The sequence below is a fragment of the Triticum dicoccoides genome, chromosome 5B (assembly GCF_002162155.2).
Source record: "Triticum dicoccoides isolate Atlit2015 ecotype Zavitan chromosome 5B, WEW_v2.0, whole genome shotgun sequence".
NCBI lineage: Eukaryota > Viridiplantae > Streptophyta > Magnoliopsida > Poales > Poaceae > Triticum > Triticum dicoccoides.
This window is the reverse complement of record NC_041389.1, coordinates 420006172-420025897: the sequence shown is the minus strand read 5'-3', so window position 1 is coordinate 420025897 and position 19726 is coordinate 420006172. Positions and strand designations below refer to the sequence as shown.

General features: G+C 43.3%; 4 protein-coding genes, 1 long non-coding RNA gene and 1 other non-coding gene across 8 annotated transcripts; 3 read left to right on the top strand and 3 right to left on the bottom strand.

Annotated features, from left to right (window-relative positions):
* Positions 1-805: 805 nt before the first annotated feature.
* On the bottom strand, positions 806-4303 carry LOC119309770 (activating signal cointegrator 1-like). The gene is made up of 4 exons (XM_037585692.1): positions 4071-4303; positions 2390-3022; positions 1613-1711; positions 806-1512 (listed from the first exon to the last, which is right to left on the bottom strand). The coding sequence occupies exons 1-4, from the start codon at positions 4230-4232 to the stop codon at positions 1162-1164; spliced, it is 1245 nt and encodes a 414-aa protein (XP_037441589.1). The 5' UTR covers positions 4233-4303; the 3' UTR covers positions 806-1161.
* A 122-nt stretch (positions 4304-4425) lies between these two features.
* LOC119309772 (membrane-embedded CAAX protease MroQ-like) lies at positions 4426-8948 on the top strand. The gene is made up of 10 exons (XM_037585694.1): positions 4426-4745; positions 5685-5773; positions 5913-6020; positions 6132-6214; positions 6530-6663; positions 7304-7353; positions 7449-7541; positions 7623-7714; positions 8372-8478; positions 8637-8948. The coding sequence occupies exons 1-10, from the start codon at positions 4494-4496 to the stop codon at positions 8676-8678; spliced, it is 1050 nt and encodes a 349-aa protein (XP_037441591.1). The 5' UTR covers positions 4426-4493; the 3' UTR covers positions 8679-8948.
* Positions 8949-10593: 1645 nt separating this feature from the next.
* Positions 10594-13470, bottom strand: LOC119309773. Of its 3 annotated transcripts, none has more exons than XR_005150607.1 (4): positions 13136-13470; positions 12537-12603; positions 11762-11868; positions 10594-10955 (listed from the first exon to the last, which is right to left on the bottom strand). It is a non-coding gene; the product is annotated as an uncharacterized LOC119309773 (long non-coding RNA). The 3 variants fall into 3 exon arrangements; XR_005150608.1 differs by having other exon boundaries at positions 13062-13170; XR_005150606.1 differs by lacking the exon at positions 13136-13470 and having other exon boundaries at positions 12537-13083.
* LOC119309771 (protein FEZ-like) lies at positions 11863-14600 on the top strand. The gene is made up of 3 exons (XM_037585693.1): positions 11863-12286; positions 13077-13378; positions 13464-14600. The coding sequence occupies exons 1-3, from the start codon at positions 12106-12108 to the stop codon at positions 14163-14165; spliced, it is 1185 nt and encodes a 394-aa protein (XP_037441590.1). The 5' UTR covers positions 11863-12105; the 3' UTR covers positions 14166-14600.
* On the bottom strand, positions 14026-17191 carry LOC119309638 (pentatricopeptide repeat-containing protein At1g74600, chloroplastic-like). Its single transcript, XM_037585604.1, has 2 exons — positions 14640-17191; positions 14026-14165 (listed from the first exon to the last, which is right to left on the bottom strand). Exon 1 carries the CDS (start codon positions 17189-17191, stop codon positions 14726-14728), a length of 2466 nt encoding a protein of 821 aa, XP_037441501.1. The 3' UTR covers positions 14026-14165; positions 14640-14725.
* Positions 17192-17539: 348 nt separating this feature from the next.
* TRNAL-CAG lies at positions 17540-17620 on the top strand. Its single transcript has one exon. It is a non-coding gene; the product is annotated as a tRNA-Leu (tRNA).
* The last annotated feature ends 2106 nt before the right edge of the window (positions 17621-19726 follow it).

Sequence of the window (19726 nt, the reverse complement as noted above, 5' to 3'; positions counted from 1 at the left end):
GCAGTCGGTTCCCTAGCGGCAAGACGACGGTGGCGGGCAACGTGGGAGGTGGCGGCGTTGCTAAGCAGATGTTGCGGCGCCGGCAGCTGGCAGAGTCACCGGAAAAATGGGCAGCGGCGTCGGCGACGAAGGAGGCGGGCGAGGGTTGCTGTTGGATGGGGGAGGCCAATGTGCCACCGACCAGCGGGCCCGGGGGAGGAGAAGGCGAGCGCGCACGCGTCCGTCTCGTGTCCTCGTCGACGTAAATCCGGCTTAAAAATGAGCTGGGAATGGATCGTCCGCGGACAAAAAGCGGACGCGAGTCCATTTGGGTCGGCGCGTTGGGCCGACTTTTGTGTACGACACAAACGGACGGCGGCGGATAAAATGGGTCGCCCCGTTGGAGTTGCTCTAATCTCAGGGTTATTGGCTTACCGTGATGCTATGTGACTAACTATGGACAAATCGTTATCTCATGTAATAGTTCAGTCTGATTGTCAAAACCTTTGCAACTTGTGGATGCAAGGCGATGACAGCTCCGTAGGATCGCAAGTTTTCAGAGAGATGCGGTCTTATGTCTCGAGTTTTCAAGGATTCAAACTTGTGTACACTTGTATAGGAAGGCCAATGTGGCGGCTCACCTTTGTGCTAGACACTCCTTTTCCTTACATGTTAATCAATGTACTTTCGATGTAATCCCTGAGTTTCTGATTGAGGCTGTTCAATCAGATATGATCCGCTTGAACTAATAAAATGCGTTCTAAAAAAAAGGGTACACAATGCAAGAGTTTGACCGTAAATTATCCAGTGAAATTCAAGAAAGACATGGCGTAGTTGCTGTTTTCAGAATGCCGTTTTAAAGTGCAAAACTGTACAGATAGCACTACAGAGTTCGCTGATCCAGAACATAGTTTGGCCAGAACAAGTCAACATTACTGATAAAATACTTGGATTTAGGATCATAATTTTTTAAGCTCCGTGCTTAATCTTTTACTTAATATGTTCAAGACCCTCAAAGCCTACCCGGCCTGACAACTTTAGTTGAATGATATGATCCCGAAGCAAACCTTTCCAAAATACCTCTAGCTGGAAACTTGACCAGACCACAATCCAACCCGTATGAAATGGGATAGGCAAGTACAATGTGAAGGCACTCGAGCGCATCAAAATTTGCAGTAACGCTCAATCAAAATCAAGGGAGCACTCGTAGTCATCACCTTCACGAACTTCACCGGAGGAACTGTACGCGAGATGATCACCCTTCTTCATCTTGCCACCAAGAAAGCTCTGGGGATCCTTGTCATCATGCTGCACCCTTCCGGTTACCTCCAGGCACAAGCCATTCTTTCTGAGTTTCTTGCTCTGTTTTACCCTGTCGGTTCTCGGCTTCACAGGTCCTGTTTCAACGAAGACTGGTTGCTCTCTGATCGAGGGGCTGGGCTGTATGCGTTGAACCTGATGCTTCTGTTCTAGTGGTCTCATGATCCCTTGGTCAGATTCCGACTCTGCGGCTTCGTCCTTGTTCAAAATTACCTGCAGAAGATACTTGCAAAATTATATCGGCATCGAAATGTTTCTTTTCTTATTGAAAGCTTCCAAACTGTGAATCGAGCCTGCAGGAACAAGTTACTACCTTACGGCCCACCAAATCAAATGTGACCGTCACTTTCCCCTTTTGTTTTTCAGCTGCATCCTGAGCTTCGTCGTGCACCTTCTTTAGGTTTGTCTTTTCCTGAAGCGAGAAAAATAGAGAACTGCGGTAAATGTCTTTGTATATATCATCCAATTAGAACAACTTGATTTTCAATATCCTCAAAAACAGTCACACGACATCCTATCATTGTCTAATCCATCAAATTACATCTTTTATCATATATACGCATAAAAATAGATGATATAAAGGGCAACCTGGTGCATGTAGCTCCCGCTTGCGCAGGGTCCAGGGAAGGGTCCGACCACTTTAGGTCTATAGTACGCAGCCTTTCCCTACATTTCTGTAAGAGGCTGTTTCCAGGACTTGAACCCATGACCTCATGGTCACAAGGCAGCAGCTTTACCACTGCGCCAAGGCTCCCCTTCATAAAAATAGATGATATATGCATAATTTTTAGGAGTAAATGACTCTAGAGTTGATTGCTGAAATGGGCTGATTCTGAGCACTAAATAAAAACACATTGCATAAATAAATCCTATAAAAAATATAAACATAAATTTTCACATTATGGCTAGGTGTTGTATGCAAATTTCGGTTAATAGCTAAACAGCTTTCGGTATGACTTAATAACTAAAATAAAGGACAGTGAAGATCAACAAATAGGAAAGAATCGGAATGAGTGGATATATATGAGTATAAGCCACAAGGGATGAGACGGATGGAACAATGAAATAGAAACAATCAAACGCCGATTACCTTAGATGAGAGCCAGCTATTTCCTTCCATTTCAAAATAGTCACTTTGGTCATCATAAACTTTAGTTCTTGCCGCAGAGTTTCTGTCATAGTCAACAAGCCTCTTTGCATAAGCTTCAGCTGCAACTTCTGTGTCCGAAAGAGGAACTCCAACATCACTTAAACCCGCATATGTACTACCTTCCATCAAGACAAGTGAGCCACAGAAACTACATGGTCCCTCGCCCTCTTGTTCACACACAATTTTTCCACATGATAAACAGTTGCTAACAAGATTGTGCAGCCGTGCTTGGCATGAACAAGGTTTCCCCTGCTTGAAGACAATAGAGCCCTTTGCTGCCTCAGCAAGGGAGATGGCCTTTCCTCCCTTCTTTTTTGGACCTCTCTTGGAGGCAGCATGGGTGTCAGCAGCATCTGATTGACTCTTGGAACTCTGACTAGAAGAAGATGCTGGATCTTTTTGTGTACGTGTCTGTTTCTTTGTTTGGGCAGTTGCTGCATCAGCAGATGGCTTCAAATAAGGCTGAAGATTAGACGACTGCGAGCTTCCAGCTCCTTTTGAGGGGTCAATGTAGCCCCTCCTCTGCAAGTACTCCTGAATGAGGTCCTGCGCAGCTTCTGCTCCAACAATATTCTGCAGAATTGAACACATAGAACGATCAACATTTTACTTCACCTAAGTAACAGTAGTTTCCACATTCATGGCGTGTGCATAATATAAAACATGATAAGCTGATAAACAGTGGTGTCACTCAGAAGATGCAGTCTGGAGTATGTACAAGTACAACTCCAAACGAATTAAAAAAATGGAACTAGAGCTCCTTTATAGCACAAAATGGCCACACATAAAATTCGAGAAAGCCATGCACAACACCCAATTGAGAAAGGTTAATGCAACACTACAGTGACATGGATGTCAAGGGCACACATTAGTTTGACGATGATGGTATTTGGGCTGAATATGCCCAGGTCATCCTTTCAACTATATTTGAGATGCTCCGCCATAGATATGCAGACGCACTGCCAAACCAATAGTCAATGTACATGCTCACAAGAAAGCAAATCATTTTCATCATACACCACAATACATGTGTCGATCAGATCAGCAAGACAAGGGCAGGCTAACCATGCACTAGTCTAAGTTTCCCTTAAAGATGTGACTACATCTCAAGCTCTACATTGCCAGCGAGCATGCATATATTAAGTACATAGAACGGATAAGATGCTCAAAACATACTGACAACAGCACATCAGGTTGCAGAATGGAATTCATGATGATATGGTTCTTTAAGCACCATGTTCTCCACTAGCCGCATACAAGTCTAACATGACAGCTTTGATCATTCATCAGTTTAAAACTAACAGACAACCCTCAACCAGAAATAGCAAACTGCCAGTGGCACAATGCAGCAACTAGACTATCGAAACTACTAGTAACAATTATCATCAAGCTCTGAAGGTTGATCTGACGCGAAACCAATCCTAACGTCAGCCAAATTTACTAAAAACCGCACAAACCCTAATCTGAGAAAACCTCCCACCCGATGCAGATCAGGCCGCCGCGCCAAACAAGCGCGCACGCTCAACAAGCTCAAATCAGAAGGCCAAGCGCGACGCGATATGGGACATGTGCTGTAAGTTATCGTTCCGGTGACGGAGGGGGTGTGGTGGGGGGTACGGACCGCGAGGTAGTCGGCCGCGTCGGGCGGAGGCGCGAGCTCGCAGAAGGAGACGAGGCCGGAGATGAGGCCGTCGTCGAGCTCCAGGGCGCTCCCCGTGCGGCCCCTCAGTTCCTGCAGGGCGCCCTTCAGCCACTCGCCGGACGTGCTCGCCGATGCCGCCATCGCCGCCGCCGTTGCCCACGAGCGCGGAGGTCTCGCAGTAAAAGAACGGGCGTCTGTCTCTTTGCAAATTGGACCCCGAGTTATACGACAAATAAACGAAAGGGTCTCCACTCTCCCATTTACGTTTTCTGGCTTTGCGCTTGCATTTTATCTAATTTACAGGAAGGTCCCCACCTTATCCCCACGAGGCCACGAGGCCGTGAGGCTTTCTTCCACAGCGAGCAGAGAGAGCAGAGGAGTGAGAAGCGCGCGCCCTTTCCGATGGCCTCCACGTCGTCGTCTCCGCTCTCTCTTGTCCTCCTCCGGCCGCTCCCATGCAGATCCCTCCTCCTCTTCAAGCACAGGAAGCCATTTCCCACCCCAAGAACTGGCCGCCTAGCAGCTTCAGCAGCAGCAGGAGCTCAGCAGCGGTTGCTGCGGCCGCCGGAGTCCGGCCGGTGGAGCAGGAGCTCGAGGAGCGGCAGAGACTTCGCGTGCTTATCCTACAACAATCCGCCCCCGCCTTCCAATAAGGTGATGCGCCACCGCTCCATTTCTTGATGCCCTAGCACTGATCAGTATCAGTTGTATTCCTAGCAGGCTAGTGGCAGTGCTTCCCTGTCTTGTTGCTTGTGCATAGTTTAGCTTCTTGAAAAACAGAAGAACTTAGTCTAAAACATGTCGAATGCGTCCCGGCGAAAACCCTAACACTGTTGGGCGGCGGCCGCGCTCACGGCGCCGTTCCCTTCTTGAAGGCGCCGCTTTGGGAACCTTGGGGTTGGGTGACGCTTGTGGGTGGTGGGCGACGGCGGTGGTGCGGCCCTTTCCTATCATGGTTTTACGTCTGTTGCTTGGAGATGGCTCGGTCGGGGCCTCTGGCTGGCGTCGTGGTGGCGTCAATGGCGGAGGACCTGCCAAGGCTCGCGTAGGTGGAGGTCGTCGTTTGGCGTCGTGGTGGCGTTGATGGCGGAGGACCTGCCAAGGTTGTCACCTCAATATGCTTTGAAGATGGACCAGTGGAAGATGGCGGCGACGACACATGTGAGTGCGTCAGACCGGTTTGAGCCCCGGACCCGGCAGATGGCTCGGTCGGGGCCTCCGGCTTTAGATATTAGGTTTAGGTGAGAGGTATGGCTATGTGGCCCAGCTTGCACCCCTTCATCATTTGGATAGGAGTAGCTGCAGATGCCGCCAAGATGGCGGATTCAGGCATATTGTTGTTATACTTTTTAAGGTCCTCAAGAATGATCAATAATATGGCCGTATGCATCTCCCAGATGCAGAGGCCGGGGGTCATCCTCCTTTTCGGAAAAAAATGTCGAATGTGTCAATAGAAAATGTGTCGGATGTACATCAGTAATATTATCTTGCCATGAAGCATTGGTGAACTCAAGTTGGACTGAGAATATTCCTGTCTTTCTGATGTTGCCCTGCTGACAATCAGACTTTGTTGCATTATTTGGATGCAAGCAGGATTCGAACGAGTGGCCCATCCTTCGCCGGTGGGATGTGCCATGGGAGTGGCAAACTGTTGTGCTCAGCATGGTGGGCTGTGGAGTAAGGTACTCTTATCCTGCACGCCGGATGCTTATTTTCAAAGGAGTATCTTTGTATATGCATGCTGGCTGTGGTTGGTGATGCCTATCTGCAGTTTTAGGCATGGTTAACCCTAAGAAAGTATCCTGAGTGTTCTTTAGACAGCTTTGCTCTGACAGGATTGGTTGAGCAGTCGATACTGCAATACGTAGGGTTTTCAGCCGCGGGGGCAACTATAGATGAGAAGGCAGAAATACTGTTCCTCGGACAACTGTATGGATCTATTCTTGCTTGATACTTTTTCTGGTAGTGTGTACATATGAAAGGATGGATATTGCCCATTTCAAAATATTCAATTATGTTTATTTTTGTTGTCTTATGCAGTAGCGTGACTGCTGTTGTGCTTGGTGTTATATTTAGCATCACCAATACCTTCCGACCATTCCCTGATGATGTCTTCCGTTACGGTCAGGACATTATCTTATTCATATGCTTTTAGTTCATTTGATCTTGTGCAAAGAGAGTGGTGCATTCTTTCTTGTAGACTAATTTTTTTCAACTTTCAGAAGTGCTGTCGGTTATTTACTGCAACTGGAGTTTCCTTGTAACTATGAATTTAGGAGTTCCTCTTTTTCATGAATGCTGCTTTTAACACTTTAGTCAAGGTCAAAGATTATTTTTGTGATTTTCTGTTAGGAAGTAAGTTGACACTGTGTTTGGGACTAAAGGCTTTGTTGGTGTTGTTGTTGAAGTAAGTTGACATTGTAATTTTGACCTTTCAGATGTCAAAGAACCATTCAAGCTGCAAAATGGCTGGCTTCTATGGGCTGGTATTGGCCTCTTTGGTGCAGTCATTTCCATTGCTTTAGTTGGAGCTGCCATGACCTATCTGAATGGTGCGCCTCCAGAGAGAGAGGTCAGGCTATATGCATCTAGCAGACAGACTTTTCTTGTGCATCGTCATCGATTAACCGTTGCTCCTTACACTTCTGTCACCTTACAGATTTACACTAGTCTGACTCCATTCACCTTTAATTTGCACCCCGAGTTGTTCATTGAAAAGTAATATGGTAAATAAAGCATTTTGTTGGACAGTTCAGAATATGCCAAATGTAAAAGTTCTTCCTAAGAATCTGCTTTGTTTTCATATGGATAATCTTTTGACGTATCTTAAGCCCACTTGAGCCTTTTTTTTGACAACTAAGCCCACTTGAGCCTAGCTTTATGTAATCACTTTTACTCATGCAATACTAACTCAATATATTCATAACCTGAGACTGTTTTATATGTTCTCTGTCAAAAAGAAAGATTGTCCTATACTTTGGAGTTAGTACGAAACGATTGTCAAATCAAAAGATACATTTGCCAGAACAGAGAGCTATGTTGTTAAACATTTGGAAACATAGATTCTCTTATTTTCGGTTGACAATTGACTTCTCTGAGATGTTCAGAATTTTGTATACCTATATGTTGTACAACTACTGCAGTTAACCCATTTAATGGATACTATTACATGACTACTGATCTATTTCTGGACTCTCTCTTTGTTATCGCAGAAGGACTCACTGGTCCTTTTACTGCCACTAATTGGCTCATCAACTCTCAGGTAGCATCTCACTAGCTTTTTTTGTTTTACTTGCCGGCTATCTATACACCAGGCTATCAGAACTTTATTTATTTTTCGAATTTTAAAATTGCTAGCACTGCCTATTTGGTGGGGATTACTGGAGTTCTAGCACCAATTCTGGAGGAGACTGTGTTCCGAGGATTTCTAATGGTGTCCTTGACTAAGTGGTAAAAGTTGATATTGTATTTATTTTTCTAGAGCTTGCAGTTTTGCATGTCGGTGTATTGAATAGTTTGCTTTTGGTACAGGTTTCCTACTCCAGTTTGCGTGATTCTCAGTGCTGCTGTATTTGCCTTCGCCCATTTGACACCTGATCAATTCCCACAACTGTTTGTACTTGGTAATTTTCTAGGAGATTCAAAACTAATGTGGAAAACCAAGTGAATTCCATTTTTGCCATCTGTGCATGAACATACTTTGTTGCCGACAAACTTTGCCATATGGTCCATGTTGCTGTATGGGATGCTGCTGTTGGGACTTCCCCATATTGGGGCAAACCAGCAGCGCATGGCACCCTGCCACCAGTAGCGAGTCCAGTCCGCGCATCTTTAGGGAAGCTTCATGTTAGAGATAAAAGTCCCCATATCAGTCTATCTGGTAGCAGGAAATTGGTGGTGAGGCAGCAGTTCAGGATAATTAGGAAAGACGTCATATAGGACTTGAATTAGTTCCCAGTTAGTCCCAAATCTTAGGGATCAGATTAGGTGGTAATTATCCTGATGTGAACAATATTCAACATCAGCTGTTGTGTTTGTTACATCTGGTGTAACCGTTATGTGGTATGTTATAATTGTGGTCTTCTCTTCTAAAGAAAGAAGCCAAAACTGGCTACAGAAATATGACAGACAAAGCTGTTGCGATGAAACAAAGAACAGGCACAACATGCAACATTTTGTGTAATTCGGTCTGAGGACTACAATCTGTCAGTGGTGTCTTCTTCAGGACAAATTATCAGTTTTACCATTATGTTGATACAAATTTTCTGAATGTTCCGCAGGTGTTGCACTGGGGTTTACGTATGCTCAAACTCGCAATCTTCTAGCTCCTATTACAATACATGCATTTTGGAACTCGGGAGTTATACTACTGCTAACCTTTCTTCAGGTACGTCTTATCATCTGTGTCAGTAATTTGCTGGATGAAAAATGCTAAGGAAATTATGAGTTGATTAACATGCAGAATATTGCACATGAGCAGGGGCAGCTAATTCATGTTCCCTTCTTCCTATTATGTAACTGACATATGATCTTTTATTGCTTCAGTTGCAAGGGTATGATATCAAGGAGCTATTGGGGGCGTCTTGAAGTCTTTATAACCGTCCGGATTTTAGCTTTGTGCATATCCTTGAGTAACTTCTGCAAAAAGATCTGGAAGAACAACGAGCTTTCCTTTATTCGACTGCTTAGTGTATGATCTTACTTGGTAAGGCATGCAATGTATGGTCTATAAGATGTCTTACAAAATATGATTATGTATGGTTCCTTTCATACTACTGCCAACCTACGTGGTGGAAAATGTTCAATCATACAAATAGAAAATACGGTTATTGCTATAAGAAATGCGTTGCACTTGTACGTGGCTTTCAGGTTGGCTCAATTAATGGTTCTTCCTTGCAAGTGGGCAATGGATGTTCATACCATGCTAGGTGCATTAAGTAAAACTTATACCAATAAATCTATCTCACTGGCATTTTCTATTATTTTTTCCTATGGGTGTACTGTGTGAATGGAGGGAACTGCAGGTATGCACCAAGTTGTTCTTTCTTTGCTACATGATTGACATGCTCTGGCTTGTCCTATCTAGTAACTTCTTTTGAGTAAAGAGGTTGATGTTAACGGCTTCATTATACTATCGGGAGGTCAGATGTTGCTTTCTCGGCCAGTCCATTTCAGCCAAAAAAAAAAATAGGCCGTGCAATGTAAGTTCTGTAGTGTGCATGGGCAAACAAATTATGAGGACGCATGAAAAATGCTCCTTTTAAGATAGTAAATTAGCAAGATATGTGTTGCTGCCACCACATATTTGCTCAAAAGGGTTGTAGTAAAAGGAATGCATAAAAACTGGAGTTGATTTTTCATTTCCTTTCTAAAAACTATCTGATTCATGGCAGCTCTAATGACTCGTATTTAACCAGCTTTGCAAATGCGAATGTAATCCAGGGCCAGAGTTGTTAAGATGAAATGGTCAAATTTCCTTTTACATTTCACAGTAACTCAGTAAGTACTCCCTCCGTCCCAAAATTCTATGACAAATCTATGACAAGAATTTTGGTAACTAGATATATCCGTATCTAGACAAATCTATGACAAGAATTTTGGGACGGAGGAAGTATCTGTTTTTATATGCTCCTAAGATATAAGATATGGAATATCTGTAAGCTCTCCGATGGCACGCTTTGGCTGCAAATTTCCAGCACTATAGCTTGACGCACATTTGGCTTGATAGTCCCAAAGACTCAAAAGCTGGGACTCCTTTTCTTATCAAACAAACAGAAGATACAACCCTCGATACAAAATCTAGCACAGGTTGGAAGATATGGTACCATAATGTAGATTGCAGAGTCCTAAACATGCATTTGTTGGTGTGTGCTCTATTTTTAGCAAGTTCACAAAGTTGGAAAAGGAAAAATCCAACCCGCAAATTAGGCAATAAAACAAAGATAATGCCCCTTTGGCAAGAACCTTCTGGTGCTCCAAGAACTACAAACCAACAATGCGACAAGGACATCGAGAAGGTATGCGTTTGAAGAGTTCAACCCAAACCATCTCCCAATGTGGATCATGGTAGAAGACAAGAGTTGTGAACGTGATCATGTTTTGTTTTCAAAAACATGGAATTGATTGGGTGGTAATATCCTGCCTGGAATTGGGGAGGCATGGGAAATTTCTGAGTTCTTTTTGGTACTAAGCTATTTGTAAGTTGTAACATCGCCAAAATCTTGTCTTTAAGCCGTTGGCATGATTATTATGTCAGCTGATTCAGCGCAGGAAAGATGATACAGAAAGTAGCATGGCAAAAAAATGGGGATACCTTTGACAGAAAGAGAGGCTTTACAAGATCATGTATGACCAAGTCATCATATTTAACTATGCTAACTGTGATACTTAAAAACAGGATCTTATAAAATAATGAGCAATGAACTGTATACAATTGGTGATGAACCAGAACATACGATAAAGCACTCAAGCAAGCTGAGATTGATTCTACGACAATGACTGATTGTGAAATAAAAGTTGATATATATCAATATATGCGACAACAGTTTGCAGTGAGTTATATACGATTCTTGGTAGAAAACTGAAGGCAATTACACTGCTAAGGCTATCATTGTCAGGAGATGACGATGATTATTTTTTAATGACATTAACTGGGATGAAGGTTTCTCCACAGTGCAGTTTTTAAACAGTTACCCCGCCTTTTCAGTTAAGCTATTGCACAGGTTTAGAACAAAAAGTAGCAATCACAAATTCATAGGTCCGTGTACATCTGTTGTCACATCAACTTTCATCCAAATTTCCATCAATGATGTTAACAGTAGAAATAAGCTAACCATTGCTCCAGTACGTGCAAAATGGATCATCCTAGTGAGAACAAATTAGACAGTGGTGAGAAATGATTCCGTAAAAGAGAAGGAATTTTTTATGCAAAGTAAATCTCGAATGCAACCAGAAGCGTAATAGCGTATATGTACTGAAAATGATGTGTAGTAAGAAGAGGTATCCTTTTCTACATACAAGGGAGTTTCTAAACCAGAGAATGGAGGAATATGTATTGGTATTCTTCAAGAAAATTAATCTAGCAAGAATAAATCCTGGATTGTGGTGTTGATGTATTTGAAAGTGTTTAGCTTCCAAAGCGTACTCACTCCGTTCACAAATATAAGATGTTTTGGATATTTCAATATGGACTACATATGGACTGAAATGAGTGAACAAACACACTAAAACATGTCTGTAGACATCAAATTCACTAAAAAGTTAGAACATCTTATATTTGTGAACAGAGGGAGTACTAAAGAAACTGTTCAAACCATACCTGATTTCTACGAAACTGACAAATATATAAAAGAAATGATGCTACTACTGTTTATGAATATTTTTTAGGGGTTGTTTAGGGTGTCCTAGATCATAATTTAGGTGTGAAGTGAAAGGGACAAATAATCCCCATATATGTTGCCAAGCTTGTCTTCGTTGAGATACTAATCCTTGATTAAATAAATCCAATAGATTCAAAAGGAGACTGAATAAAATGTTATCTTATCGCAAGGGGGGCTTCAGAGTGTGGGCCTCATCTAGTCATGTTTAAGCAGCTGTATAATAGGAGCCTAGAAATCTAACAGAGAAACAGTTAATCTTACACAGTAGTTATATAAGTACTAGTTTCCTACCTCATGTCGTCAAGTTACACATGATGCCTTCGCCTTCTATTCATTCTTTCCCATATATTTAGGTCCATCAAGCCATCTCTGTATTTTTTTTCTGGGTTGATAAATTCCTGTACCATATTAGATAACTGTCAGTAAGAGCATTGCCATCTTTGCACAAGCACAAAGCCACAAACAAGGGATATAAATAGTAGACCGTGCATAGTTGATAAGTCCTTGCACTGTATTAGAGACAGATTCGTGAGTTTGTCTTCACCTAGGGAACTTCGACCCTAAAACCATACACTACATCCATATAGGTAATACAAGAGCAGTGTAACCTGTATCAGGCTTCACCCTTGTTAGTCATGGATGAGAGAAGTGATATGGACAAGTTAGAGGAGGCACTTCTGCCGGGTTTCCGGTTTCATCCGACAGATGAAGAGCTGGTAGGTTTTTATCTCAAGCGAAAGATTCAGCAGAAACCCCTTTCAATTGAGCTCATCAGGCAGCTGGACATCTACAAATATGACCCATGGGATCTCCCAAGTAAGCTGCTACCTTCTATGTATTGTTCTTATTTGATTTGTTCTTATTTGTTACTGAATGGAGCAACAAGGAACTTTGATCTTGTAAAGGCTTTAGCTTCAAATAACCAAATAAATGCCAGCATATACAATTTTGCATTTATCTATCAATAGAATGAATGGAAGACATCTCTCTCTAGTAACATGCAGACACCAGATATTATGCCCCACGTTAGAGATGAGATAGAATTTCAAAATTATTCCACACTCACCATCTTGCTTCTGCGGTTCTGCCGAATGCATGGAAGATAAACTCATAGCCTCCTTACTTTTGGGAAACTACAGAGCAAAGATACAGTCTTCATAGTTAACCTATATGAAAGTTAAAACGAACAAGAGAGAGAACTCGTGATTTCTGATCCACTTCAGTACAAAGTTTTACTCTTGATACAAGTTGGGCAATCTTCTAGCAATATTTCAAGCAATGGGTAAACTAGTGGTCATGGTAAATAAGGCCATATCATACTCAGACGGAGCACAGAAGATCCAAGATTGTGCATATCCATTATGTATGCATGCAACGTGTTCAAAATATAATAGTAACCATAATTATAGCAAAAGTCGCACAAAACATAGACTTTATTTTCATAATATAAGAGCATTTTTTACACTAATAGTTAGGAACCTTCTCATCAGAAAACCAAACTAAATATAGTTATTCTCCTTAAATATCTGCAAACATTACTTCATTGCATTGGATTGTTCACCTTTACTTTCTCTAATATTTTATTCATTACCTTGCTCTCACTTAGAACTAGCAAGTTCTGGGGAAAAAGAATGGTATTTCTACTGCCCAAGGGACCGGAAGTACCGTAATAGTGCTAGACCAAACAGAGTCACAGGAGCTGGATTCTGGAAAGCAACAGGAACAGATAGGCCCATTTACTCCTCCGAGGGAACCAAGTGCATAGGCCTGAAGAAGTCTCTTGTTTTTTATAAAGGGAGAGCAGCAAAAGGGATCAAGACTGACTGGATGATGCATGAGTTCAGGCTTCCTTCACTAACTGATCCATCACTTCCTAAAGTACCAATAGACAAAAACATTCCAGCCAATGTAAGCCTCTTATTCAAAACATTTACTTATAGTGCTAAAATTCCAAAAAATATCTCAATATATGATATATATCTTCTGATGACAGGATGCCTGGGCTATTTGTAGGATATTTAAAAAGCCTAGTTCAATGGCACAAAGAGCGCTATCCCACTCCTGGGGTCCTCAGTCAACTGCAACAATAGAGCCAGATCTCTTATCTGCCCTGCAATCCATACAAGCTTCACATTTTGCTTTCGAAAGCTCCCCTTGCTCAGCAGAAGTTGCAATACCTGTGAGTCGGCTCAATAGCCAGCATTACTTTCATGAGCAGCAGCAGCAGAAGCCCAACAGTTCACAAAATGGCTCTTCATGTAAAGTCATAAATTTCAGCCGTGGTCCATCTTTAACTCATATATCAGACAAAGACATCCATAGTGGTCCAATCATCTTTCCATTTGAAACACAGACCCTCCAGAGGTCATCAGATGCCGTGCTTTTCAGCATAGCCCCTGGAATAATCAATAGCATGAATGAAGCCTCGCCAGAGCTAGAGTTTGAACACCCTGAACAGTGCAACGGGTATGCAGTTGATTGGGTTATAGACACAAATGAAGGTATTGGAAATAGGGACGAAGATCCATATACAAGAAAACCTGACAATGGACACAATACAGGCAATGAGTATGGAGTTCCACCCAAAATAAAATTCCCCTTTGATTTGGGGGTACATTCTTCAGATGATTGGATATCCAATGTGCCATGTGAATCTCTCAATTGTCCCCCTGCCTCTCCGAGAGATGTCCAATAGCTGCTCGAAGGAAAAAAATATACATAGTTAGATAATACAAGAAGAAGAGCAACCTTCATTTGCTAGCATTTCTGTTAGCAATTGCCCTTGTACATTTTCTGCTCAGTGTATACTTTGTGAATCCTACCTACCTGTACAAAAGATAGGCTAATAGAGAGAGAAATAGATTTGGTTGTATGTATTGAGTGCTTCAGTATTATGAATACATATACTTTCCCTGAGAATTATAAGTGTGCCCTACATGTCAAATATCATAAAGTGAATGACGAATTAAGTACAGCAAAGATCCTGACTCAGTTGTATTGTCGGTGCAAATTTAGAAAGGCATAAAGTCTTCCCCATGATCAGGAACAAATGTCACTAATCAGATGGCTAACAGGTTTAGAACAACTACCAATGCAAAATCTGGTGAACAGTGTAAAAAGGCTCAACAGTTTATCCAATATACCAATGATATCCTTGCACATTGCTTACATGTAACCAACTGGCGCTCTTCTCAGAACTACCTGAGATGATGTCATTATTTCATCTCAGTCAATGTACTGTGCTGCATTCCTGTTTTATTTATAGAACTCTTTGACGATTTCACTATACACCATACTCAATCCAGGCTCTTTCTTGCTGCCCTTTAATGATTTTCTGACTCTCGCTACTTCCTCCCAGTCTCCAGAGTTTGCTAGAATGTTTGACAGCATTGCAAAAGAGCTTGGGTCATAATTATCTTCACGTATCTTGTTTTCTACAAATCGTCCAAGTACAGCATCATCATGAACTCTGCAAGCAGCAAGCAGTGTGCTCCATACCATCAAGTCAGGCTTCATAGGCATACTCTCAATAAAACTTTTTGCCTCTGCAAGCCTCCCAGATCGACCAAGTAAATCAACCATACAACAGTAGTGATGTAACACAGGCTCAAGCCCATACACGTTTCTCATAGATTTAAAGTAGTTAAAGCCTTCTTCAACTAAACCGTTATGGCTGCAAGCAGATAAAATACTCACTAGTACAACATTATCTGGTTTCACTCCACGTCTAATCATCAAATCAAACATCTCCAAAGAATCCTGACCGCTTCCATGCTGAGCATATCCATCAATTATAGCTGTCCAAGTAACTAAATCCGGGGAATTTATTTCATCAAAAACTTTACGAGAATCGTGCAGGTTGCCATTTTTGGAGTACAGCTTCACAAGTGAACTACTTACTGATAGATCAGACAGTATTCCTGCCTTAGTTGCATACCCATGTAATAGTTTTCCATAGAGCGGTCTTGCTATGTTAGCACATAGGCTAAGGATAGATGAGCATATGAACCTATCTATCTGAAAACCAGCTGCCATCACAAGCTGAAATAGTGAGATTGCCTCGTCAGTGCAACCATTTGTAGAGTATCCAGATACCATTGAAGACAACATGACCTGATCTTTGCATGGAGTTGCATCAAAAATTCTTCTAGCTGTTTGTACTTCTCGACATTTGGAATACATGGAAACCAAACAAGTGCTAACAGACATAGTTTCTCCATAGACACGAAGAATATGTCCATGAACTTCCTTCCCTTTGAGCAAGTATTCAGGTCCATTACAAGCTGAAAGAATGGCAGATAACGACACATGGTCAGGCTTAAGATTATCAAGAATCATATTCCTGAACAGTCGGAATGCCTCATCTGAATAGCCATGAGATGCAAAACCAGCAATCATTGCAGTCCATGAGACTTCATCCCGTTCCTGCATCTCTTCGAAGACCTTGCAGCTATCTTCCATTTCACCACATCTAGAGTACATGGTGGAGAGTGCACTGCCCACAAGGACATCATGAACAAACCCATCTTTTATAACCGGCGAATGCAACTGCCTGCCAAGCTCAATTGAGTCCACAGAACTGAAAATAGAAGCATAGCATTTGTCGTTTGGTCTTAGACCCTGACGAAACATCCTCATTAACAGCTGAATTGATCTCGGTAGGTTATGGCTACTAATCCCAGATATGAAAGTCGACCAGATACTTTTGTTGCTTACTCTGCCAACTTCTTCGAACACCTTCTCGGACAACTCAATAGCCCCAATATTAGCGTATGTGCAGATCAAAGCCTCCTTGACAACGTAATCCAAGTACAGCTCTGTCTTTATGACCATTCCATGGATCTGGCTAGCCTCTCGTATCATGTACATCTGGGAGCAGGCGAGCAAGATGCTAGTAGCCGTGTATTTGTTGATCGACACGCCGCCCCGGACCATATCTCTGAGCAGCCGAACAGCACCTAGTGGCTCCTCCTCCTGCACGAAACCAGCGATCGCGGTGGTCCAGGAAACCACATTCCTGACCGGCATCCTCCAGAACTCCCTCATGGCAGCGACCATATCACCTGACTTCGCGTACATATTGACGATCGCCGTCCCAATGAACACATCATACTCGGGGTCACGCCGAAGCACCAGCCCGTGCACTGCCTTCCCCACGCACAGCTCCGCGCCAGCCGCACAGGCACTGAGGACCCCGGAGTAAGTGAACGAGTTGGGCTCGCAGGAGCCCCATGCCATGTCGCCGAACATCTCGACGGCGAGCCCGTGCTCGCCGTTGCGCGCGGCCCCGGAGATGACCGCGTTCCAGCAGACCGCGCTCCCGCGGTCGCCGTCCGCGAACGCCCTGAGCGCGTCCCCGAGGCGGCCGCTCTTGGCGAGCAGGTCGACCATGCCGCTGCAGACGTAGGCGTCGCCCGCGAGACCGTCCTTCCAGGCGGCGCAGTAGAGCTGCTCCGCGAAGGCGACGCTGCCCGCCCCGGCGCCCGTGGCGGCCGGGGTGCAGGCCGCCAGCGCGTTCCCGTAGGCGAACTGGCTGGGCGTGTGCCCCGCGGCGCGCGAGCGGACGAAGCCCGCGAGCTCGGGCGGGAGCCGCCCGAGGCGGTCCGGGCGCGGCACTCCGTCGAGCAGGTGGGGGGCACCGGCCCGGGCGGCGGAGGCCGGGGCGGCAGAGAGCGTGCGTATGTGGGCGGAGAGGACGGGGGAGGGGAGCCGTGGAGGCATTGAGACGGTGGCGGGCAGAGACGGCGTGGGGTGGGGATGCAATCGGAGGGAGGCCGCGTGGCTGAGCGCGCGCTGTCGCCGCCTCGCCGGTGAACTTTTGCACTTGAATTTTTCACGGCGATGGGAGTTTCTGTCCCGTTTGCTAGTGTCTATGTGATGTTGCACACAAACATTGTGGTTTGTACTCGTAGCTGTTAACCCATGCAAGTCTAACCTACTTTAGGGTGCTGGATTTGAAATTCTCAAGAAATCTAGATCCAAAATGTTTGGTGATTGCTGCTAATAAGAATGTTGGCCCTTGTTGCTAGCTACAAGATGTATAGGTTGATTGCGGGCAAGAGTCATCAAGTCAAGATGGCCGAGTTGGTCTAAGGCGCCAGTTTCAGGTACTGGTCCGAAAGGGCGTGGGTTCAAATCCCACTCTTGACATATAGTTTTGGTTTTTATGCTTTTTTTAAGATTTTTTTTTTAAAAACTAATTATATATGCCCTCATCCTAGTTTCATCTATTGTAATCCCAGAGTTCTCTTTTCACAATCCCGTCTTCAAAAATACGTAACATATCTTTTAAAAAATGCTAGTACATATTTTTCAGAAGATTTTTTTAGTTGGATATAAGTTAATACAGCTTCCACATGTACAGCTTCATCTCAGGAGAGCTACTACTAGCTAAATACTTGTGTGTTGCAATAAAAATATTTTAATTGTCTAGTTAATAATACTAGCTAAATACTCATGTGTTCCAACGGAAGCAACTTTTATTCTAGTGGTTCAACGTAGGAAATTTTTGGTTGAGTTGAGATAGAGATATGTTGTGAGGAGGCAAAGGTTTGGAAAGATATGATGTGACTGAGATTTTGTACATACAACTATGTGTGGGTTGATTTTGCTGTTTGCTTGCAACTGTTTCTTGCTATTGGTGATTTATTTGATTGTTGTTCATTACTTTAATAGTAGAGATTAATTTGGTATTGTGGTTGTTGGTGTTTCTACAAACTTGGCCAAATATTACACCGTGAGACAATTGTGACGAAGGGAGTAATTCCAAGTGTGTGGCGCAGATTAGAACTTTCTCATGTACAACTTCATATCCATCAGAGTTATTTCTTTCAACTTCTAGAATAAAGTATTTTCTGGTCGCAGTTCGAGCTATTGCAAGCTAAGCATTCTCTGATCACAATTCCATCCACTTCCTGCCATAATTCACAAGTTGATAAACAAAGGACAAATGGAATTTGACAAACTAGTACTTCCTCCGTTCCAAAATAGATGACTCAATTTTGGACTAACTTTAGTATAAAGTTAGGTCATCTATTTTAGAACTGAGGGAGCAAAAGCGAAAGGGATGCAAGCGGACGCATATCCACGGTGTCCACAACGGGCTGTTGCTTTAATAAATGTGCAGTTCTAATTACACACTTGCAGACGTGACACCATCCGCCTGCATCCCTAGCAAATGGCGGAAGAAAAAAACAGGCAGAGGGTAAAGCTAATTTGAAGATCAACCAGCAATCAACTCGCCTTGATTGAGAAACAACTTTCCAGATGATTTATTTTTTTGGAAAAAACTACAAAATGAGTGATCTGAGTCTTAAAACAATCATTTTGCATGAAGAGCAGAAATCACACCACAAATAAGCCTTGAGAGGACAAAACATCACACAGGTATCTTTGCACAGCATAAGGTCAACAATTTGACCGTTTTCCCTCGAAAGAAATTCAAATGGATTCCCAACATATGTTTTGTATACAAACATTTTAACCGGATTGTCTTTCACCATAACATAAGTTACGTGATAGTGGTTACCCTAGCATACCTTCAGTGCTTGGCCAGCTAAGATGATAAAACCAGTTGATCATGAAAAGATTAATATATTGCAGAGCACCAGAGCCCATGCAAGCGCACACATTTTTCTTATAAAGGTAAACTAATTATGTAAGGATAAAGATATTGCATTTGAATTTCTTCCAAGTAAAAGAAATAAAAAAAATCAAAACAGAGGCAAAAGATTTGCCTCGTCTATTAAATAAGGGAGGAACAAGGTTTAGAGTTTTACAACACCCACATACACGGCATGACAATTACTCGCGCAAAAAAATGACCCCTAGTCTTTTTGCACCAGCGGTGATCCAGAGCTTTGCCTCCTCCAAAATGGTGCTGAGAAGGATAGGGGGCGGCCTGCTCTTATGGCGGAACACCCTCGCATTTCGCTCATTCCAAATGGTCCAGGAAACAAGCATAGCGAGGGAGGTCATAGCACTCCGGTTGGGGATGTGATTGTCGGTTCTCTTGTCCCACCAATCGCGGACGGAATCGTGAAGGTGCCAATCGGTGGTGTCCATGTGAGCAATGCCAAGCTTTTCGATGATAGACCTCCAAAGCCGGAGCGTGTAGCGGCACTTGAAGAAGAGATGTGTACCCGTTTCTTGCTCCCTCGAGCAAAGAGGGCATAGCCCACAGTTTTCCTAACCCCGTCGCTCCAAGCGGTCCGCGGTCCAGATCCTATCTTGGATAGCCAACCAAGCAAAAAAAAT

Coding starts and splice junctions, on each gene's coding strand:
- LOC119309770 (XM_037585692.1), bottom strand. CDS start 4,232: ATGGCGGCATCGGCGAGCACGTCCGGCGAGTGGCTGAAGGGCGCCCTG. Junction 3,023..4,070: donor ACGCGGCCGACTACCTCGCG/GTCCGTACCCCC, acceptor TCAATTCTGCAG/AATATTGTTGGAGCAGAAGC. Junction 1,513..1,612: donor TTGATTTGGTGGGCCGTAAG/GTAGTAACTTGT, acceptor TATCTTCTGCAG/GTAATTTTGAACAAGGACGA.
- LOC119309771 (XM_037585693.1), top strand. CDS start 12,106: ATGGATGAGAGAAGTGATATGGACAAGTTAGAGGAGGCACTTCTGCCG. Junction 12,287..13,076: donor TGACCCATGGGATCTCCCAA/GTAAGCTGCTAC, acceptor GCTCTCACTTAG/AACTAGCAAGTTCTGGGGAA. Junction 13,379..13,463: donor ACAAAAACATTCCAGCCAAT/GTAAGCCTCTTA, acceptor TTCTGATGACAG/GATGCCTGGGCTATTTGTAG.
- LOC119309638 (XM_037585604.1), bottom strand. CDS start 17,191: ATGCCTCCACGGCTCCCCTCCCCCGTCCTCTCCGCCCACATACGCACG.
- LOC119309772 (XM_037585694.1), top strand. CDS start 4,494: ATGGCCTCCACGTCGTCGTCTCCGCTCTCTCTTGTCCTCCTCCGGCCG. Junction 6,021..6,131: donor ATACTGTTCCTCGGACAACT/GTATGGATCTAT, acceptor TGTCTTATGCAG/TAGCGTGACTGCTGTTGTGC. Junction 6,664..7,303: donor GTGCGCCTCCAGAGAGAGAG/GTCAGGCTATAT, acceptor TTGTTATCGCAG/AAGGACTCACTGGTCCTTTT.